This window comes from Neopsephotus bourkii, unplaced genomic scaffold (genome assembly GCF_033783945.1).
Source record: "Neopsephotus bourkii isolate Nb327-2 ecotype Australia unplaced genomic scaffold, CSIRO-AGI_Nbou_v1 NB_1723, whole genome shotgun sequence".
In the NCBI taxonomy this organism is placed as follows: domain Eukaryota; kingdom Metazoa; phylum Chordata; class Aves; order Psittaciformes; family Psittacidae; genus Neopsephotus; species Neopsephotus bourkii.
In genome coordinates this window covers 710,455-730,418 of record NW_026902197.1, presented here as the reverse complement: position 1 = coordinate 730,418, position 19,964 = coordinate 710,455, and the positions used below count along the sequence as shown (strand labels likewise).

Below are 19,964 nucleotides of genomic sequence, written 5' to 3'. Positions count from 1 at the left end.
GCCTTCTCCCCTGTTTGCAGGGGTGGGAGCACAACCTGGGGGGCACTGAACACCGAACGAGACCCGTCCAGGCAGCGCCCTCCAGGCAGCAGCAGGTGAGGCACTGCGGCACGAAGAGGGGGAAAGCCAACGTTGCCGGCTGGTTTAGGAAGCAGTGACACTCAGCTAGGACCAGGCTGGGCTGTGAACGTGCTTAAATCCAGTCATGCATGGCTTCAGCGGCGGCCAGGGCAGGGCTGGACGGGACTTTGAACAACCCTCAGCACCGCGGCCGGTGTCGCTCACACTAGCGGTGAGCTCCCTCTTTAACGAAGAGCGGTCAATGCACGAAACCCCTTGGAGAATGAACGAAGCCCGGAGCTACCGCCCCGAGGCCCGGCAGGAGCCGACCCCGCCCTCGACGGGACCTGCAGCTGGACCCTGGGCCGGGCCCCGGCAGCGGGAGGGAGGGAGGAGGGAGCCCGGGGCCGAGCCCTGAGCGCTGCGCTGCACAGCACGGGCGGGCCGGGGCGGGCCGGGGCGGGAGCGCCCGGTGCCGGGGCAGGGCCCATGGTTGCCGGGGTAAGCCGCTCCCGCCCCCCCCCGGACCCGCTGGCCGAGGCGGAGGCAGAGGCGGGGTCGCAGCAGCTGACCCCGCCCAGCCGTGTCCTCAGCCTATTGGTCGGAGCCGGCGTGACGCGCGCCACGGCACCCAACGGGGAGCTGCCACACGGCAGATCCGGCTCAGGGGGCGGGACTTCCGGCCTGCGGCCCCCGGTGCTTGTTCAGCCGCCGCCGCCGCCGAGAAGGGAACTCCCGCCGCACGCCGCCGCCATGTCCGTGCCGCGGCCGTTGCCAGCCGCGCTGCTGCTGCCGCTCCTGGCGCTCGCCGTCCGCGCCTCCGACGTGGTGGAGCTCAGCGACGCCGACTTCGAGAGCGGCCTGGCCGAGCGCCCGGGGCTCGTGCTCGTGGAGTTTTTCGCGCCCTGGTGAGGGGCCGCCTGGGGCGGCAGGGGGACGGGAGCTGCGGGGCGGGCGCTGCGGGGGGCCGGGCGGGCGGGGCGGGGGCCAGGGCCGGGGCCGAGGCCCTCACGGCCGGCCTAACCCCCCGCCGTCCTCTCAGGTGTGGACACTGCAAGCGGCTGGCGCCGGAGTACGAGTCGGCAGCGACCAGGCTGAAGGGGATCGTGCCCCTCGTGAAGGTGAGGATGGGGAGCGCGGCTCCTAGCGGGGTCAGAGCAAAGCTTTGCCGTTGCAGTGCGGTCCTGTCGCCGCTGGCATGTGCTCGGCCTGTGCCGGGCTTCGTCCCTTTGAAGGCGCAGACAGCAGGGAAGGATCTGGAAGCTGAGCCCTGTGAAGCTGCCGCCGCCGCGGTGTGCAGAGCATGACGTGGGTGTGGACGGGCATGTCAAACGGGGCTTGCCTGAAGGGGAGGAAGCCTCCTGTGAGCTGCGTAACCCAGTGTGACACTGGCCTGTGCTGTACTTCATGGTGGTGTCTGTTGGTCTGTAAAGTGAAGGATGCTGACCAAGAGCCTGCTTTTCCACCAGAAATCCTGTGCAGGTTTCTCACATCAGGGTCTTCCTCTTCCCTTGTGGGGAGTGGTGTGGACTCCTGACACCAGGGCCTCCTCGCCAGTTGAGCTCAGCCTGTTCAGGCATGGTAGGAACTTCAGGACTGATAGAGTGCTGAGAGCAGTGGATTCTTGTGAAGCCTGTCATCGACTACAAGAATCTACCCCTCTAGTTTGTTCTCTTTGTGTGTGTGCTGGCAAACGCACAGCTCCATCATCTCTCTGTCATCTCTCCAGTATTTCAGTAGATATTTTCCCATGCCTGTCACTACACCCCTGCTGCCTTGTCCCCTGGTCTTAACTCTGCAGAAACAGGCTCTGTGTAAGGATACCCCCAAGCCTCTCAGTTGGTTGTGTCAGACCTGGCTTTTCAGGTCGTGTAGATGCTTTGTGGGTCATTGTGCTTCATGTGAAAGGAATCCAGGCTTGGCTAAAGACACGAGGGCTTTCAGAACCTCTGGACTTCATATGTGATAATGTGGGCAATGGCAGAGCTGCTCTCTTGTGTGTTGGGTGCTTGGTCTCTGGGCAATGCTTCTCTTCCTTCAGGTTGACTGTACAGCAAACTCAAACACCTGCAATAAGTACGGAGTCAGTGGATATCCCACCTTGAAGATTTTTCGAGACGGAGAAGAGGCAGGAACCTACGATGGGCCCAGGACAGCAGGTAAGAGCTCATCAGCAAGCGTCTGCCTTCCCAAAGAGATGCTGGAAGGAAGGGGCCACATATAATAGACTTGTGTCAGGGATGCTGCATCTGTTGAGGGATACAAAGAAGGTCCCCACATACACACACCGCCTCCTTGTGCTTTCCAGGACTCCGTGTGCTGGTAGAGCCCTGGATGTTTATTATTTAAAGCTCTCCTATAAAAGCGAAGGTTGCGTCACTGTCTTTAACTTCTGGTGTCTTGGGTGTGCAGTACCTGGGAAATGCTAGAAAATGTGAAGCTGGTGGTAGTGCTCCTTCAGTTCAACTGATTTGTTGAATGGGAGGGGTGTATGGATTCTGCAGAAAGAACTTTGTTTTTCTCCAGCTTTTGAGAAGCTTGAGAAACGTCTTGTGGAAGTTTGTGTTGATACCTTTAATTGTTGATCTCTTTTCAGATGGGATTGTCAGTCATCTCAAGAAACAGGCAGGACCTGCTTCGGTGGCTCTCAGTTCTGTAGCTGAGTTTGAGAAATTCATTGGTGATAAAGATGCTTCTGTAGTGGGTGAGTAGCTGCAGTGCAGCACTGAACTGAGGGGACATTTGGCTCTGGGACATGCCTTGGGGATTACACTGGAAGAGTGAGGTGGTGCCACTACCTGTAGCAAGAGACATTCCAGGCAGACCCAAGGAAAAAGGTTTTTCATCATGAGCCTGAAGCCCTGGAACGTTCATGCTCCCAGAGGGATTTTGAGACATTCACAGGCAGGCTGGGAGACTTTTTTTTAAAACTCAGGTGGACAAAGCTCTGAGCAACCTGATCTGACTTGGAAGCTGGTCCTGCTCTGGGCGGGAGGCTGCACTCTGTGACCTCCAGGGCTTCCTTCCAGCCTTTTTCTTCTTTTCACTGTGGTTCTGCCGCCTTCCAGACCTCCTGGCACCAGAGGGGCCAGTTTTGAAGTTTGTGGCTTTTTTGGCTGGTTGACAACGGGCAGCTTTGGCTTGCTAGAAAGTGCATTCAGGTGCTGTCCTGTGACACCAGTAGACTCTGATCATCGTGGCCATTGTTTGCAAGGAGTGATGGCAGCTTTCCTTCAGGCAGTTCAGGTGCCATCTTATGAATGTAACTGGGTGGGTATTAATCAGCGTTTCCAAACTTACTTTTATGAAGTCCTGTTGGCAGTTGTTATCAGCAGTAGTGCATGTGGCTACAAATGGATGCCTTAGTGCTCACGGGACAGCTACCCTTGGCTCAGTGACGAAGCTGGGAAGACTCTCAAGCAACTTTCTGCTGGTGGGAGAGTACAAAAAGGTTCCAGTAAAAATAGGAGAGAAGTTCTCCAAGATGAAGCTTTGAAGATGCACTGGGGGACTTGATTCAGAAGGGATCTTTCAGTGCACTGTAGAGATAAATGTTGAGGGCTGCACAGTGACTGCTGTTGGGTCAGTTGGGGGTCACCATCTGTCTTTCTGCTTCAGGCTTCTTTGGAGATGGATCTAGTGATGCTTACTCAGAATTCATGAAAGCTGCCAACAACCTAAGGGATAACTACCGTTTTGCACACACCAGTGAGGACCAGTTGGTGCAGAAGTACGAGGAAGATGGAGAGTAAGTTGCTTAACACAAAGATTTCTTATTGACGCATCTGGAACAAACTCATTTGTTATCTGGATTCACTTTCTGAACATAGCTTCCCCATTGCTTGTTATGGTGGGTTTTTTGTTTCTCATTGTAGCCTGTCTGAATAATGGGAAGGGTCTGACAGGGAGGCCTAAACTAATTCATTCTTCCTGCCTCCCCTCAGGGGTATAGTCTTATTCCGTCCTCCACGCCTGGCAAACAAGTTTGAGGACAGCTCCATCAAGTACACAGAAGACAAAATCACCACTGGAAAGATCAAGAAATTCATCCAGGAGAACATGTGAGTGATTCCTCACTAGAGAATGTGGTAGACTGGACCCAGTTAGCTTTGGTCCTGTCAGAACTTGTTTTCTCTAGCAGGCACTGCTACCAGTTCCTGCTCAGTGTCCAGAAGAGCTGTCTGGCCCACACTGTTCCCTTTGGGGACCACCTTGCTGGAAATCCTGGCATGGCTGTTAGCATTTGCTGTCCATATTCTAACCACCACACTTCTGCTTAGAACCTGAACTTCCTGAGAAGTATGCCAGCTTTGGCCTTATTGAGGTCAGATACAGCCATTGAGGTTGTGGCTATTGATGGAGATTTGACTTAGAACCTAACATAGTACATGAATGAGCACAGTGTTTCATCCTTAGCTTTTACTGATTACTGGCATTTAATGTTTTTGGGTGGGGAAACAAGAGTGGGCTGCATCAAGGCTGTTGCTGGAGGTAATGGGTTCTGGGCAGTGAAACTGAAGCTGCTAACCTCGGTTTCATTTGATAGCTTTGGCATCTGCCCACACATGACTGAAGACAACAAAGACTTGATCCAGGGCAAGGACTTGCTGGTGGCTTACTATGATGTGGACTATGAGAAGAACGCAAAGGGCTCCAACTACTGGCGGAACAGGTAGCGGCAGGGGGTTCCTGGGCCTCGCTTGTTCTGTAGCTCAGCTGGGAGCTCCTCCCGTTGTCCCATGAAGCTTCCAGCTGAGTTTCTGGTCAGAATCATTGGGGTGGCTGCTGCTTGCAATATGTGTACCGTCTGAACCCCCTCCTGCTTGCTTTTGAATCCCTAGTCCTTAGACCTCAAACATAAACTTCCTCACTGGTGCTGTGTGGGATTCTATTCTTGGTGTTCCCCAGTGTCTGTGACCCTGGTGGACATGCTGACAGGGGTGGAGGGTGAAAGCAGGCCCCATTCACTACAGACATAGGTTTAGTTCTCTGCTTATCTACACCATTTCTACAGTACTTGCCTATGCAAAGCACATCATGTAATTGAATTCCTTGTCCATTTTGCACTTCAACTTGAAGGGTCATATGTCGTGTGAAGAAAATGTTCCAAGGAATAATTCTTTGGTTTGTGGTTTATGTTTTTTTTCTCCTTAGAGTTATGATGATTGCAAAGAAATTCTTAGATGCTGGCCACAAACTGTCCTTTGCTGTTGCCAGTCGCAAAACCTTCAGCCATGAGCTGTCCGAGTTCGGCCTGGACAGCAGCACAGGGGATGCTCCGGTTGTCGCCATCAGGACCGCCAAAGGAGAGAAATATGTCATGCAGGAAGAGTTCTCGTAAGGCTTGAGCTGAGAGTTGCCTCTCGCTTGGTGCACTTTGGTCTGAAGCTCTCTGACCAGGCCAGACATGTTAGCTGTGAGGAAATGGGAAAGCTGGATGCTCCAGCTGGGAGAAGTGATTGCCGGGTCAAAATGGGTCCTGTCATGTCTTCCTGTCCTTTAGAGAGCTGGCAGCTCCTCCTGTTGTACAAAGATAGAATTGAACTTGGTATTTCTGCGTCCAGTTAGTAACTGAGATGCAGAGGGAATAGTTGCACCTTTCTTCTTGAAAAAAGAAACTTAAAGCTACTCGAAGGCCTAAAACTTCAAATGGCATGAGTGCCCAGCCTCTTGCCAAAACCCTTTAAGGGCATCTTTGCACTTGTTCTGGGGTCTTCTAAGCCAGCCCCAGACTGGTGCTGCTGGAGGTGCAGGTGACATATGTTCTGTGGGTGGAGGAGCTTAAATCAGCCTTGAAAGCTTTCACCTTCCGTGTGTGTGCTGATGGCTGTAAAATGTCACTTCACTTTCAGCCGTGATGGAAAGGCTCTGGAGAGATTTCTGCAAGATTACTTTGATGGAAACTTGAAAAAGTATCTGAAATCAGAGCCAGTCCCTGAAAGCAATGATGGCCCAGTGAAGGTGAGTGCCGCATCAGGCATAGCAAAGCTCCTACTCGTGGCTGTAGAAGCAGTGTTCAGCAGCTGCTTCTATTCATGTGCCAGTGTGCCCAGTGCTGCAGGTACTGTGCCATGGCACCTTGGGAAGCCTCTGCTGTGCTAGATGGAGGAAGACTTCGCTCCCTTGTTGTATTGCAGTTTTCTGAGCCAAGGGAGAAATGCAGCTTGCAGTTTTGATTCCATTTTGTTCTCTCAGTGGAGTAACTGCTGTCTGATCACACTAGTGATGTGCTCTACAAGTGCAGGATCATCCAGATTTACAGGGATTAGGCCAGGGCTTGCTGTCTTGGCTTGTGCTCCCTCCTGGCACAGCCTCCAGTTGGTTGTTGACTGCACTATTTCTAAGGAGTTACATGTTCATCTCGTTACTGGGGAGCGGTGTGACTCCTACCTTCCATTCATCATGTAAATTCTGCCCTGAATGGAAGCATTCTATGGCCTGGGTTTCTGATGAGGGCCTTAATTGGGGGTTGGAAGTCACTGCTTGTTTTTGTGGGGGGGGAGATGGACCCAGCCAGTCTTCCCAGCCTCATTCCTCAGCCTGGAATTTGCTGGGATTAAAAAGAAATTACTTTGTCCTCTTGGAGAATACCCGATGCAAACCTCACTTGCAAGTGGTGCTGATGCCTTGTGACAGGGTTTTACCTGCAAGTTGAGGATGTTGCAGTTTGGTGAAGAGGTGTTTGGTCATTGCTGCCTCCTGTGTAGGTGCAGCATGACTTGTCCTGTGGGAGGGCCAGGCTTTCTTGGCAGATTGTATGGAGCATGTCCTGTTACAGCCTCACTTTTGACTTTGAAGAAACCCTAACTTGTGTGATCAAATGTTACCAGGTGGTGGTTGCTGAGAACTTTGATGAAATTGTTAATGCAGAAGACAAAGATGTCCTGATAGAATTTTATGCACCCTGGTGTGGCCATTGCAAGAACCTGGAGCCCAAATACAAAGAACTGGGGGAGAAGGTAAGCCTGGGGCTCTGTTGCAAACACAAAAGAGAATTTTGCAGCACTAAACAATCCTGCAGGTTCTGTCTGTCTACCATTTATGTAATGGGGCATAGTTGTGCTTTCCTGAGAGCTGTGAGTTTGGTCATCTCCTGTGGGTGCAGAAGTACACAGGCAGGATCTGGAGCATGGTAGCAACCACACTAGTAGGTTTAGCCAGTGCCCTTTGCTATGGCACAGAAGTATTCATTGATTCAGCAAATGTCCTTGACTGCCAAAGATCCTTTTTGGGTCTTTTCCCTCTTCATGATTCAGTCTCCCATCTGGTGAAGGATAACACTGCCCTGCACACTTGCATGAGTGGAGTGAGTAAATTGTTCTCCCAGATCTGACCCGCTTTTTGGTATCTGTCTGCCAGGCACCCTCCGTCCTGAGCTCTGCACATCCTCACAGCTGCCCTGCAGTGTGAAGGAAGCAGTTGCTCTGGGGTTCTCCAGAAGTAGCAGCCCAGTTCAGCAGGGTGCACTGGGATGTGTGTGCTGCATCCAGCAGGGAGCACTGGGATGTGTGTGCTGCATCCAGCAGGGAGCACTGGGATGTGTGTGCTGCATCCAGCAGGGTGCACTGGGATGTGTGTGCTGCATCCAGCAGGGAGCACTGGGATGTGTGTGCTGCATCCAGCAGGGAGCACTGGGATGTGTGTGCTGCATCCAGCAGGGAGCACTGGGATGTGTGTGCTGCATCCAGCAGGGTGCACTGGGATGTGTGTGCTGCATCCAGCAGGGAGCACTGGGATGTGTGTGCTGCATCCAGCAGGGTGCACTGGGATGTGTGTGCTGCATCCAGCTGGCTGAGGAGGGACTTCGTTCCCTCCACTCCTGTTGAGGCAGAAGTAATAAACTGCTCAACAGAAATCTGCTCACCCGTTAGCATGCTGTGTGCACCCTCTTCTGACACAGCTACCTCAGGTGATGCTGGTTGGTGGTTCTGGTGTTAACTGCTATGGATTGGTTACTGATAAGCTTTTTCTACCAACAGCTCAGCAAAGACCCCAATATTGTCATTGCCAAAATGGATGCTACAGCCAATGATGTGCCTTCTCCCTATGAAGTCAGAGGGTAGGTCTTACTGTTGCTACACTATGTGTCAGTGAATGTCTTCACACTTCTGTCTCTGATCTGCAGCCTCAACAGAGGAGCTGAAGGAGTCTCGGGAGGATGGGATGGGCAATGGGCATGCAATTGCAAGGTGTTCACTTAGTGTGAAGAAGCACAGAGTGAAAACGAAGGACATCCATCCCTCTGCTTCTCTGGGGTTGTTCTGGTGTCCTGGCTGTGCTTGGAGGGCTGTCTTGCTGCTTTTCAGTCTGCTGTCATTCTGTACTTGGCAGTCTAAAATGATGCTGGGCTGCGTTTCCTGGAAACAGTTTAGGTAGCAGACATGAACAGGGCTGAGCTCAGCCTGTTCTGCAGCCATGGCCAGGCTCTTGGCCACACTGCTGGGTATGGTGCTGAGCTGTTAAACCAGGGGAGTGCAGGGGGTGAGTCCCTGCTGTGGGGGCTGAAAGGAAACAGAGCATGTCAAGGTGCTCAAGTGTCTCTTCTCTCTCCGCAGGTTCCCCACCATCTATTTTGCTCCAGCTGGCAAGAAGCAGAATCCAAAGAAGTATGAGGTGAGTATTTTGTGAAGAAGTGAAGCAGCATCCAGGTGCCGAGGTGATGCTGGGCCTTTCTGGAGCTCTGGGTGCCACTCTGCAGCCAGCAGCACCTCCTTGTGATGCTTGGTGCAGACCCACAGGAGAGCTCTGCTGGCATCCCTTCCCTCTCCTCCCTGCACCTGCACTCTCCTGTAGTGAAGGAGAAGCCCCCAGGAAGTCCAGCCTCTGCCTCATTGTCTTGTGCTTTCTGCAGGGTGGCAGAGAAGTGAGTGACTTCATTAGCTACTTGAAGCGGGAGGCAACCAACACTCCTGTGCTGCAGGAGGAAGAGAAAACGAAGAAATCCAAGAAGAAGGTGAAGGAGGATTTGTAAAGTACCCACTTGCCATCTTGTTGGGATGAGCTCTGTGTGAATTGGGGAAGCACTGGGCAGACTGGGGCCAGTTCTGGGTTGTGGAGAGTCGGTGACCATGTGGGCCATGGGCCCCCAGCTGCTGTATCTAGTTGTGTTTAATTTCCTGCCGTCCCTTGGCTGCGCTGCTGCAGGGCTCCCAGCCTGGGCTGCGTTGGGGGTTGGGGGGGAGGGGTATTTTCTAATTTTTGTTTTTGTACATTTGGAGAAGTGAAACAATAAAATGACCCCCCTAAGCCCAAGAGTCCCTGTCCCACGGAAACCTGCTGCACCTAAGCCAGGATTCTGCTCCTCAGGGGCAGCAGCCTCCTCCTCTGTGTCTTCTTTCCTTCACTGAGCCTTTAGAAGTCTGACTGTGTGCTTAGGACAGTTGGGAGTAGTTCATTACAGGGTCACCGCTGCTTTTGGTAGCACAGACTGGTACCTAGGATCTCCAGGAGGGACAGGACTCAGATGCTGTGCTGCAGTCTGGTGGGGGCTGTGACTGACCACGATGTGGTGTGCACAGTGCTTGGTTCTTCCTGCCCATCGTGTGCTGGCTGGGTGGTGAGTGAGCGGTGAGGGGCTGTTCTTGCTCCATCTCGTGCTCTGTGTGAGTTGAAGTGAGGACCAGCAGCCCCACGGAGCCCTGCCGTGCTGCAGCAGTTACCATGGCAAGAGCCAATGCTTGCTTCCTCTGGGTGTTCCTCCCCCACAGCTCCGAAGGCTGTGTACCAGTTAGTGCTGGTGCAGTAGATCCTACAGCGCTTAACACATGGTTCTGTCTACAACAGCTCTCCAGTACAAGGATTTCTTCCCCAGCTACATCTGTATCTTAAACCACATCTACCATCATACTCTGCTGTGGCTTGTGAGTGCTGTGTCCCCAAACCATGTGCTGCTGTTAAACTCTGCTTGCCATAGGTCTGCAGGGCCCAAGGGTGGACCAGCTCTCAAGGGAAGCCCTGGGATTGGCTGCCCCAGGCCTGTGGCTCCTGCTTTGGGGGACATGGCAGCCAGAGCCCTTCCGTGTCAGGATACTCACACCAGCCTCCTCGGGAGCCCAGCCATCTCTGCCTGCAGATACAACAGGACAGCATGGGATTAGTCCTGGCTGACAGGACACGGACATCCAACTGCCCCAGTGCTGCTGCTGCCTCCTGCTCACTGGTACACCCCGAGACCCCCGATGTACAGAGCTGCTGCCCTGGCCATGGTGAGCAGTGGCTGCAGCATCTCAGGGCCAGCTGGTCCTGGAGGAAGCAGTGCTGTGGTCCCAGGGGTAGAGCAGTGCCCTGCAGCCATCAAACCCCAGTCTGTCAGGGAGCAGAGGCTCAGCAGCCACTGTCATTCAGGCCAGTGCCACCCACAGCACCCCACTAACAGGTAGAGCTGGGGCAGGCGCAACAACCGCTCTGCTGCGGGGCTCCTTCACTGGGACAGTGTGTCCTTGCCCAGCAGAGGCTGTGATCTCCTGGGTGCTGCCCACCATGTCCAGCTGGCTCTGACCTGGGGGAAGACACTGCCTTCTGCCAGGCTGGCCCAGCCCTCCTGGCTCCCCTGGCTCCCAGTGTGCTCATCCCCGGCCTCCCTGGTTTCCCTGTAGCTGCCCCGGGTTCCTGTCTCCCCCGCACCATGTCACCCTTGGGCTCCCCGGTCCTCGCCTGTCTCCCCACTAACCCCGTGGCTGCCCTGGAAGGCGATCCCGGGCCCTGGTGGCCCCTATAGCGGCACCGGGCACTGATGAGTCTGAGTCCCGCCTGCAGGCGGTTCTGCAGTCCCCCTGCCAGGTCCCACCCGCAGCTGCCACCACGAGCCGCACGTGCGGAAGGCTGAGCCGGGGCCCGGGCCCGCAGTCGCGGCATGGCCCCGTGTGCGGGACCGCGGCGGGAGGGGCTCGGCCTGACCCAGCTATTTCTGCCACCGGCCCGGGCTAATCCCCTGAGCCGCTTCCCAGCGTTAATTCCGAGGAGGGATGCGCTCTGCGGCGGCCCCGGCCTGGGCGGCCCCGTGCATTGCCCGTGTGACGGGGCCGGCGGCGACGCGCCCGGTGGGGGCTGAGAGCCACGGGCACCGGCAGCTGAGCCCTGGGGCGGCACGGCCCGAGGCCGGCTGGTAGAGGCGGGCGGATCGGAGGGCAGGGATGCCGGGACCGTCTCCCGGCGGCTCCCCGGAGAGGGAGGTGGGGACCGGCGGGCGGCAGCGGGGCCATGGCCGGGGCAGGCGGGTGCGGTTCCGGCTGCCCCCCACCGCCATCGCGCTGCCGTCTGTGCGCGAGGAGGAGCAGGTTTTCTACCGGCGGCTGGAGGCTCTGGCGGCCCCGGGCCCCGGAGGCTTCGGGCCGCTCTTCGTAGCCGACGGCTGGAGCGACTTGACGGGTAAGCGGCCGGGGACAGCCGGGCCGGGGGTGCCGGCCCCAGGAGTACCGGGGCGGGTCTCAGGGCCACCGCCGCCGCCCGCAGAGGACCGGCTGCTGCGGAAACGCGTGGTGAGGGATGGGCAGGAGGGGCTGCGGCCGCGGCCAGGGCAGGAGGTGTCGGTGAAAGTGCTGGGCGCGCTGGAGGACGGAGGGCTGGTGGAGCGGGACCCGCGGCTCACCTTCGTACCGGGCTACGGCGACGTCGTGCAGGTCAGCCCCGGCCAGGGCGCGGTGCGGGCCGAGCGCTGCCCCCGTGGCACGCCCGGCCATCTCCGCTGTGCCTGCGTCCGCAGGCCCTAGAGCTGGGCGTCCCCACCATGCAGCCCGGGGAAGTTGCCTTCTTCCTCGCCGCCTTCCCCTACGGCTACGGCCGCCCCGGCAGGTAGGACGGGCAGGGGTAGGGGGACCCGGCAGGCAGAGCCGGGGCGGGCAGCGGTACGAGAAGGGCGGTAGGATCGGGGCGAGTAGGGGCTGGGCACGGGCAGCCGGCGCTGTCCCCGCAGGGAGCCCGACGTGCCGCCCGAGGCTCCGCTGCTGTTCGAGGTGACACTGCTTGAGGTGCGGGAAAGCCTCGACCCGCAGCCGCTGCCACCCGCTGCCCGCCTGCGCCTGGGAGCACAGCGGAGGGAACGGGGCAACTTCCACTTCGCGCGGGGCGACTTCTCGGCCGCGCTGCGCTCCTACCGACTGGCGCTGCGCGCCCTGGACGGCCCCGCCGCCGGTGAGAGCGGGCGGGACAGGGGGGGTAAACCGGGCGGCGCGGCCCCGGGCCGCTGAGCCCCCTCTCTCTCCGCAGCCCCGCCCGGGCCGCAGGAGGAAGAGGAGCTGCGGGAGCAGCGCGTCAAATGCTTCAACAACTGCGCGGCCGCGGAGATGAAACTGCAGCGGGTGGAGGAGGCGCTGGCGGCCTGCGAGGCGGCGCTGAGCATCAGCCCGGACAACGGCCGGGCGCTGCTCCGGCGAGGGCAGGTGGGCCCCGCGCCGCCCCGCGTCGAGCCCCTGCCTGGCCGCCCGCTACCGTCCGCTCCTCTCCTCGCAGCTGCTGGCGCAGCAAGGCCGGGACGCCGAGGCCGCGCTTGTTCTGAGGAGAGCCCTGGAGCTGGACCCCGCCAGCGAGGTCTGTCGGGGCGGGGAGGGCGGCTCGGGGCCTCACCGGGGGTCCCCCCGCAGCCCCGCCCGCCGCAGCCGCCCCGCCACCCGCAGGTTGTCCACGCCGAGCTGTCGCGGCTGGTGAAGCGCAGGAGCGCCCCGGCCCCCGCCGCCCCGCAGGAGCCGCCCCGTGGCCCGATGCCGCCGCCGAGCTCCGGGTGCGTGGTCGCGCCGTCGGACCGGGCTGCCCGCGGTGGGGTCGGGGCCGGTGCCCACTTGGCGCGGTGGCGCTCACGGCTGTCTCTCCCCGCAGAGACCCGGCACCTCCCACGGCGGAAGGAGCCGCCTGAGCAGAGCCCGCCCAGAGGAGCCGCCCCGCCGGGAGTGGAAGAGAGACGGCGGCGGAGAACCGGGTCCGCGGCGGGCGGAGCCCCACCCCTCCCGGCTCGGCTCCCGAGGCCACGCCCCCTCCCTCGCCCCGCTCGGCTCCCGAGGCCACGCCTCCTCCCTTGCGCCACTACGGGGCGTGTCCCCTTATGCACCGCCCACTGGCGCGTGGGCGCGGCTCCTGCGCCTGCGCTCCAGCTTCCGGCTTTTTCGCCCCCCACGGCAGACTGGCAGCCGTAGCCCGCAGCCAATCAGGCGGGGCCTGGCTGGAGTCGCTCACCAATAGGACGGAGGCGAGGGCGGGCTCAGCGCGGTTATTGGCAGTGCCGCGCCTTTAAAGAGGGGAGCCGGGTGGGGCGCAAGGGGGTTGGTGCGGGACGTGGCGGCGGAGAGGAGGGCGGGAGGCAGCGGAGCCATGACCCGTGAGTGCGAGACGGGCCGGGGCGGGCCGGGGCCGCGCAGCCGGGACCTACCCTGCGGGCCGGGGCCGCCCTGGGGGACAAGGGGGAGGGCGGTACCGTGGCCCGGGCGCGGGGCCGGGGCGCGGGCTGGGCCGTGGGGCCTGGCCGGGCCGCGCTGAGGCGGCGGCGCCGTCGCAGGCGGGAACCAGCGCGAACTGGCGCGGCAGAAGAACCTGAAGAAGCAGAGCGACTCGGGCAAGGGCAAGCGGCGGGACGACGGGCTCTCGGCCGCCGCCCGCAAGCAGAGGTGAGCGCTGGGCCGGCCGCGCCGCACCCTCCCTCCCCGGTGCCCTGGCCCCTTCCCGGGGGTGGTGCCGGTACCGCTGCCAGCCCCTCAGCGTGCTCTCCCGCAGGGACTCGGAGATCATGCAGCAGAAGCAGAAGAAGGCCGACGAGAAGAAAGAGGGCGCCAAGTAGCCCGCGGCCGGGCCGCCCGCCGGCAGGATGCCCTGCGCAGCCCCGGGGCCGCGCCGCCCCGGCAGCGCCCTGCGCCCACCTTGGGCCTGCCTCCTATTAAAGTAGCTCGTGGAGCCCTGCAGGCCCCGTTTCCTCCCTCCGTGTGCCCGGGCGGGGGGGCTGGGAGCGGGAGAGGGCACCGCTGCTGCCCCCCTCCACGCGGAGGGAGCGTTCGCGCTGGTGAGGAGCGGGGATGGACCAGCCGCGGCCGCTGTGCAGCTGCATCTTCGTGGTGAGGAACAAAGATGGGGCCGGGCCCAGCCTGGGAAGCTCCGGGCATCCCCGGGGGGGCAGGGGGAGGTGGGGGAATGGAAGCAGGGTAGGATTGTGCTGCAGAGGATGTGTTGTGGTGGGGAAAGAGGAGCAGGGTGATGCGGGGCTGGGCCCAGGGAGGTGACAGCTGAGCCTGGCACAGGGGGAGCTGCCTGCTCCACAGACCTCTGCAGGCACAGCTGGAGCAGGGATTGTCCATGAGGGGGTACAAAGCCGGCAGCTAGCCCGTCTCCTGTGCAGCTGCAGTGGGGGGGGATGCTGAGGTCCAGTGCAGTGCTGTGGATCTCGCTCTGCTCCACCATCCTCTTCGCTTCCCTGCAGGGCCAGGAGCAGCAGTAAATACAGTTTGTTCCCCATCCACCGGCAGCTGCTTTATCTGGAAGCCCACCTCTGCCGGGAGGGACACCCAGAAGTTGCTCCTGTGCCTCTGCATTGGCTGGGCCTTGAGGGTGCTGGGGGCAGATACTGAGGGTGCTCAAGATGTCTCCTCTGGCCTGGTTCTCACGGAGGTGCAGCAGGAGCTGGACTGCCGGTGCGCCAGTCCCTTGCCAGCACCATGGGACAGGGGGGTGCGGGTTTCTCCTTCTTCCGGCACCCCCGGTGGGACAAGTGGTGATGGGGTGCCCCTGCCCCCCAGCCTGGCCCTTTGCACCGGATGGGGAGTTACCGGTTACCTCCGGTGCAAGGGCAGGAAGCTTCCTCCTGCTGAAGCTGCTGACAGAGCTCCAGGATCCCCCTGCCTCACCCCTTGGGTGGCTGGGGCCCTGCTGGGTGAGAGACGCTGTGTGAGGAGCCCAAGAGCAGGAGCTGCCAGCAAGCAGAGCTGTGTCCCTGTCCCCAGCCCAGGTGCAGATCTCTCACCTGGCTGCCCTGGGAGCCCCATGCTGGTGCCACTGCAGCCCGAGCCTCCATCCCCGAGGTGCTGTGGGTGGTGTGAGGAGCCCCCCCCAGTCCTGTGCTGAGGGCAGACAGGGGTGGCTGCAGCCGAGGCTGCCTCTGCACCCCCCATCCCTCACTTGCGGACAGTGTAGTCCACGTAGGTAGCAGGGGGCTGTGGGTTCTCAACCCTCTGTGCAGGGCCTGATGCTCCTTGCAGGGACAAAGCAGCCCCTGGGGATGTGTCCCCTCGGCTGGCACAGGGGCTGCATGGGCCTCCCTGCCTGGCATCTGTCCCTGAGCCCTGTGTGGGTTCCAGTACCTCCTGGGCAGGGTACAGGTGGCAGCCCCCACTGCTCTAGTTGTGGGCCCCACAGTGTCTGCACCAGCACCAGACTGGACCTGAGCATTGTCCCCCCAGTCGCGATGTCCTCATCTCCTGTGGGACTGTATATGCTGGCTACTGCAGGCCAGTGGGCTCAGAGCTGGTGTGAGCCTTGGCTACAGGTGTTAGTGCCCATCCTGCACCAGCCTCCACTGCAGTGTAGGGCTCCTTGGGTGATACTGGTTCCCATGGAGCCACCCCGCTGTATTTGCCACATGAGCCTGGAGCCAGTACCGCACTTTCTGGCTGGGCTCCCCTGATTCCCCAGCTCATTCTGGTACCTGAACCAGTACCCCCAGTGCTCCTGGCTCAGCCACAGCCTGGATTGTGTCCCTGGCCAGTAGAACTGCCCCAAAAAGGCCTTGGCTGCTGCTGCTGCATGGGCAGGGCTGGGGGGGGCAGATGGCACAGACTCAGTTCAGTTTTATATCAAAATGTACTCAATGAGCTATATACAGTGAGCACACTGCTGCTGGGGGAGCAGGGACGTGGGGCAGAGCCCCAGCTCAGGGCAGCTGGCGCAGCAGGAGCCTGGCAGCGCCCGGCTGAGCACCCACCACCAGCTCGCTGGGGCCAGTGCAGCACAGGGCCTGTGTCCCTGGGGGCAGCCACCTCCCGCGTCCCCTTGGGCTCCCAGATGCCGCTGTCCCCTGGGTCGTGAGGGATGGGGGGGCCCAGGCACAGGGCACGGCGGGGACCCGGGGCTGGGCACAGTCCGCCCCAGCAGGGGCTACGTGGAGACGCTGATGCGCTGTGGAGCACGGCGTCGCCGCAGGATGCGCAGGGCCGGGCTGCTGCGCCGCTGCTGGGGGGGGCTGCGGAGGCAGAAGGGGCTCAGCAGCAGCCACAGGTAGAGCAGGACGCAGGCCCAGCACGAGGACACCTTCACCCAGAAGGTCGACCAGCTGCCGTGCGTGAAGGTGGTCTCCAGCACCGCAGTCTCGTAGCTGCTGGGACAGTGCAGGCACTGGGCACCCGACGGACACTGACACGGGGCTCCCAGTGCCCCTGCAGCCACGGGGTCACCCTGTGACCCTGCAGCCACATGGCCCTGGGCACGTCCCGCCTGCCTGGAGACCCCCTGGCCCCGCAGACCCCAGCCTGACTCCCTGCAGCACACGGCTGCTGTGGTTTGAAGTGGTGCTGGTCCATGGGTGCAGAGCTGGGTGCTTCCCAGTGGGCACCAGCTCGGTGACGGCACGACCCGGAGCAGAGGGATGGTGAGGAGTGAACCATTGCAGCCTGGGCCTATGTGGGTGTGGGTCAGAGCTGGCAGGGTGATGATGCTGGGGGCGACAGTGCTGGCAGGGCTGCATGAGCAAGAAGAGCTGGGCAGGAGCAGGGGGATGTACCTGAACCAGTTGGTGAGGGTCATCATGACATAGAGCGAGGCAAGGAAGAAGACGAAGTGGAAGGCTGAGTAGCTGTAGACCACCTTGTCTCTCTCATCCTGGATGATGCACTGTTCCCCGGCAGGCTCCTCTGCTTGCTCACGCGTCTGCTCGGTGCCTGGGAGAGCACCAGGCCACGGTGGCTCCTGCAGCCCCTTGTAGCAGGCTCTGCCATCCCACCAGCAGCCCCCTGCACCCACCTCTCAGCTCCTCCTCCATCTTCTCAGGGCAGCAGAAGCAACAGGAGGGTTTCTGCAGAGAGAGCAGTGTGGTGGCCACTGCTGCTGAGCCCCGCCACTGGACTGGCCCTGCCTGGCACTGGGGCTGCTGGTGAGGTGCTGGTACAGGCAGGGATGCACCATGGGCACCCCCGTGCTTGGCTGGACGAACCTGGCCCAGGGCTGTGACGGGGGCTTGGGGCAGAGGGAGGACACAGGGCACAGCTGGGGGCAGCATCCCACTTTACTCACTTTAAACTCGAAGCTGTAGACTTTGACCATCCAGAGGGGCCCGAAGACCTCAGCGAGGTAGGAGGCTTCATTACTGTGCCCAGGAGATAGGCAGAAAACATAACACAGGCACCCACCACCCTGTGCCAGGCCCCCAGCTGCCCCATGGATCAGACACGGCTGCAGGAGACCTGTGCCTGTTGTGAGCGCCCTGCAGGCACACGCACCATGCAAAGAGCACACAGGCGTACATGATGGCAGCCCCCAGGATGGCAACTGTGGTGTCCTCGGTCTGCAGCTCATCCTGCCGCAGGCCCGGGAAGCAGACGGTGAGGTTCTGCCCCTTGTAGAGCACTGCGGGGAGGCGGTGGTGAGACGGGCGCCCGCCCAGCAGGGGCTGCTGCAGCAGGCAGGAGCACCCACCTCTCTCCGGGGGACGGCTGGACAGCGCGGAGAAGGTGAGGTACATCACATAGCAGCTGATGATTGAGGACTGCAGCAGCCCCGAGCGCGGCTGCTCTGCAAGGATGGGGTCAGGGCGTCACCAGAGTGCCATGAGCTGTGGATGGGCTCCACGTGGACCCCGGGAGCCCCTGCATCAAGGCGCACGGTGGGAGCTGTGTCGTCCCCAGGTGCCCAAGTGCTGGCCCTGAGCTGGGAGCCCACGGCCACCCCCACAGGCACAGGGTGCAGCCAGGCCTGCCACGCCATGCCACACCACGCCAATGCTGTGCCATGCCATGCCATACTCACTGAGCCGCACACAGGGCGTGATGGAGATGAAGGACATGATACCACAGAGGCTGCCGTTGACGGTGAGCAGCGCCTTGTTGAGGTGGCAGGCAGCCGGGTGCGTGTAGTACTTGTAGAGGAAGGAGAAGGCGGCAGAGGCGAGGGTGTAGAAGGCGACCGTGGCCAGCAGCACGGCCAGGTACCAACGCTTGTCCTGCGCGGTGCCCGTCAGCCTGCGGGGCAGTGGGTGAGAGGCGGCAGCGGTCCTGGGCCCGCCCAGCGCCCGGCACTCACCAGTTCTTGTTCCAGGTGTGCGCGAAGGCCGTGATCAGCACCAGCTGGATGAGGATGAAGGCGAAACCCCCGCAGACGCCGGTGTAGTGCCAGGCTGGGGGCAGAGGGCAGAGCGGGGCTAGCACAGGGCCCAGTGCAGGGCAGGGGCTGTCGGCTTGGGCGCAGCGCGGGACGCACCTTGGATGAAGCCGTCCTCGGGGATGAAGAAGCTGGCGGCACAGAGCCCCAGCAGCACCAGCATCTTCAGCAGCCAGAACCTGCAGGCAGCGAGCGTCAGGGACACGGGGAGCCCGGTGGAGCCCGGCAGCGCCCGGCCCTGCTCTGTGCCCCGTACCCGTTGTGGAGCCGCGCGCGGCAGCCGGCGCTGGAGCGCACGTTGAGCAGCAGGGCCGCCTGTGCCAGGTGGAAGCAGGCGGTGCCAAAGCAGACCCGGTACACGGCCGAGGAGCCCACCAGCTGCTCGCAGTCCGTGCCCCCAGGCAGGTGTTGGCACAGCACCACCGCGAAGGGCACCTGCAGGCACAGGACAGGGAGGCTGGCAGGACTGGCACCCCGCGGCACCCATCCAGCACCCTGGACTGACATCCCCAGCGTTACCAGGGCCTTCTCCATCCCCAGTACCTCTCGGGACCTGTCACCTCCAGCTCACTGCACAAGTCCTGTACCTTCAGTAACCCTGGCACCCCTTCCCCAGCAGCCCTGTTATTCCCGATGTTCCAAATATCCCAGTACTCCTGGCTCCCCTGGCACCCCCAGTGCTGCCAAGACCCCTATGTGCCCCTGGGGTACCTGGCATCCCAGCATCCCTGGCACCCCTGGGACCCCCAGCACCCCGGGTGTCATCCCAGCCCCAGCTGTCACCTTCTCCCTGACAGCCTGGGCCACGGTGCGGGACAGCATGAGGCAGCAGACGGCAGAGGCCAGGACGTGCAGGAGCGTGTAGAGGATGCGGGTGCTCGTGGACACACGGAGCCCGTGGCAGGGGCTGCAGCCACAACCGCAGCACAGCTGGGGGGTATGGTCAGTGGGGAGCCCAGAGCTGAGGCCGCGGCCCGGCACCATCCCCCCGGCCCAGTCCCCTTGTCCCACCTGGCAGAGCAGCGAGTGCAGGAGGCGGCCCTGTGCCCGTGTGCCCGCCATGGCCCGGCCCGGCTCGGCTCTGCTTGGCCCCCCGCTGCCCTCCTGGGATTAAGAGGATTGTCGGCTCGGCCCGCCCCGCCATCTGCTTGCTGCTGCCGCGGGGCAGACACTGCTGGGCGCTCCGTACCGAGCCCCGCAGTGCCCACGGTGCCCCCCGGCCATGGGGACCCTGGCCTCTTCACCGCGCAGCCTGGGGCCGGGGCATGGCTGCAGGGGTCTGGGGGGCGCTAAGGCTGCAGCGCCCAGGCTCCTCCGCAGGGAGAAGGCTGGAGGGGACGGGGCGGCGCGGGGAGAGCTGCCCCCGAGGCCGCAGGGACGGTGCGGGACACAGCGGCTTCCCCGGCCGGGAGGCTGGAGGCAAAGGAAGGGTTTTGCCTCCCGGAATGGCTGTTGCTTGGAGGCTGGCCGGGCACCCGGCTGCCGCTGGGAGGCGCCCGTACAGCACCGGCGCCCGCTGTACATTCCCCCTTTACTGCAGGTTTAAGTGTCCTCATTTCAACACGAGGGTTTCCTGCTCTTGCTCCCCCTGCTCTCCCCCTGCCCCATGCACGGCAGTGTGAGCG

At 61.3% G+C, this 19,964-nt stretch overlaps 4 protein-coding genes across 7 annotated transcripts; 3 read left to right on the top strand and 1 right to left on the bottom strand.

Annotated features, from left to right (window-relative positions):
- Positions 1–781: 781 nt before the first annotated feature.
- Positions 782–9,157, top strand: PDIA3 (protein disulfide isomerase family A member 3). The gene is made up of 13 exons (XM_061376659.1): positions 782–968; positions 1,103–1,181; positions 2,102–2,219; positions 2,657–2,764; positions 3,679–3,808; positions 4,005–4,121; positions 4,607–4,732; positions 5,215–5,397; positions 5,913–6,021; positions 6,891–7,019; positions 8,040–8,119; positions 8,616–8,673; positions 8,912–9,157. The coding sequence occupies exons 1-13, from the start codon at positions 814–816 to the stop codon at positions 9,029–9,031; spliced, it is 1,512 nt and encodes a 503-aa protein (XP_061232643.1). The 5' UTR covers positions 782–813; the 3' UTR covers positions 9,032–9,157.
- Positions 9,158–11,157: 2,000 nt separating this feature from the next.
- LOC133224789 (peptidyl-prolyl cis-trans isomerase FKBP8-like) lies at positions 11,158–12,986 on the top strand. Of its 4 annotated transcripts, XM_061376583.1 has the most exons (8): positions 11,158–11,427; positions 11,512–11,678; positions 11,762–11,850; positions 11,972–12,189; positions 12,265–12,437; positions 12,508–12,585; positions 12,672–12,775; positions 12,871–12,986. In XM_061376583.1, exons 1-8 carry the CDS (start codon positions 11,193–11,195, stop codon positions 12,905–12,907), a joined length of 1,101 nt encoding a protein of 366 aa, XP_061232567.1. In that variant the 5' UTR covers positions 11,158–11,192; the 3' UTR covers positions 12,908–12,986. The 4 variants fall into 4 exon arrangements, with proteins under 4 accessions (XP_061232567.1, XP_061232566.1, XP_061232568.1 ...); XM_061376582.1 differs by having other exon boundaries at positions 12,265–12,775; XM_061376584.1 differs by lacking the exon at positions 11,972–12,189 and having other exon boundaries at positions 12,672–12,980.
- Positions 12,987–13,225: 239 nt separating this feature from the next.
- On the top strand, positions 13,226–13,944 carry SERF2 (small EDRK-rich factor 2). The gene is made up of 3 exons (XM_061376658.1): positions 13,226–13,366; positions 13,544–13,652; positions 13,759–13,944. The coding sequence occupies exons 1-3, from the start codon at positions 13,360–13,362 to the stop codon at positions 13,820–13,822; spliced, it is 180 nt and encodes a 59-aa protein (XP_061232642.1). The 5' UTR covers positions 13,226–13,359; the 3' UTR covers positions 13,823–13,944.
- A 2,149-nt stretch (positions 13,945–16,093) lies between these two features.
- Positions 16,094–19,511, bottom strand: SERINC4 (serine incorporator 4). The gene is given in 12 exon segments (XM_061376640.1): positions 16,094–16,342; positions 16,748–16,975; positions 16,977–17,038; positions 17,257–17,329; positions 17,463–17,589; positions 17,659–17,754; positions 17,989–18,200; positions 18,262–18,355; positions 18,439–18,518; positions 18,596–18,774; positions 19,123–19,269; positions 19,351–19,511. Coding segments are annotated over 12 exon segments (1,566 nt in total). The 5' UTR covers positions 19,402–19,511; the 3' UTR covers positions 16,094–16,125.
- Positions 19,512–19,964: the final 453 nt, after the last annotated feature.

Coding starts and splice junctions, on each gene's coding strand:
- PDIA3 (XM_061376659.1), top strand. CDS start 814: ATGTCCGTGCCGCGGCCGTTGCCAGCCGCGCTGCTGCTGCCGCTCCTG. Junction 2,220..2,656: donor CGATGGGCCCAGGACAGCAG/GTAAGAGCTCAT, acceptor ATCTCTTTTCAG/ATGGGATTGTCAGTCATCTC. Junction 4,122..4,606: donor AAATTCATCCAGGAGAACAT/GTGAGTGATTCC, acceptor TTCATTTGATAG/CTTTGGCATCTGCCCACACA.
- LOC133224789 (XM_061376581.1), top strand. CDS start 11,193: ATGCCGGGACCGTCTCCCGGCGGCTCCCCGGAGAGGGAGGTGGGGACC. Junction 12,190..12,264: donor CCTGGACGGCCCCGCCGCCG/GTGAGAGCGGGC, acceptor CTCTCTCCGCAG/CCCCGCCCGGGCCGCAGGAG. Junction 12,586..12,671: donor AGCTGGACCCCGCCAGCGAG/GTCTGTCGGGGC, acceptor CGCCACCCGCAG/GTTGTCCACGCCGAGCTGTC.
- SERF2 (XM_061376658.1), top strand. Junction 13,653..13,758: donor GCCGCCGCCCGCAAGCAGAG/GTGAGCGCTGGG, acceptor GCTCTCCCGCAG/GGACTCGGAGATCATGCAGC.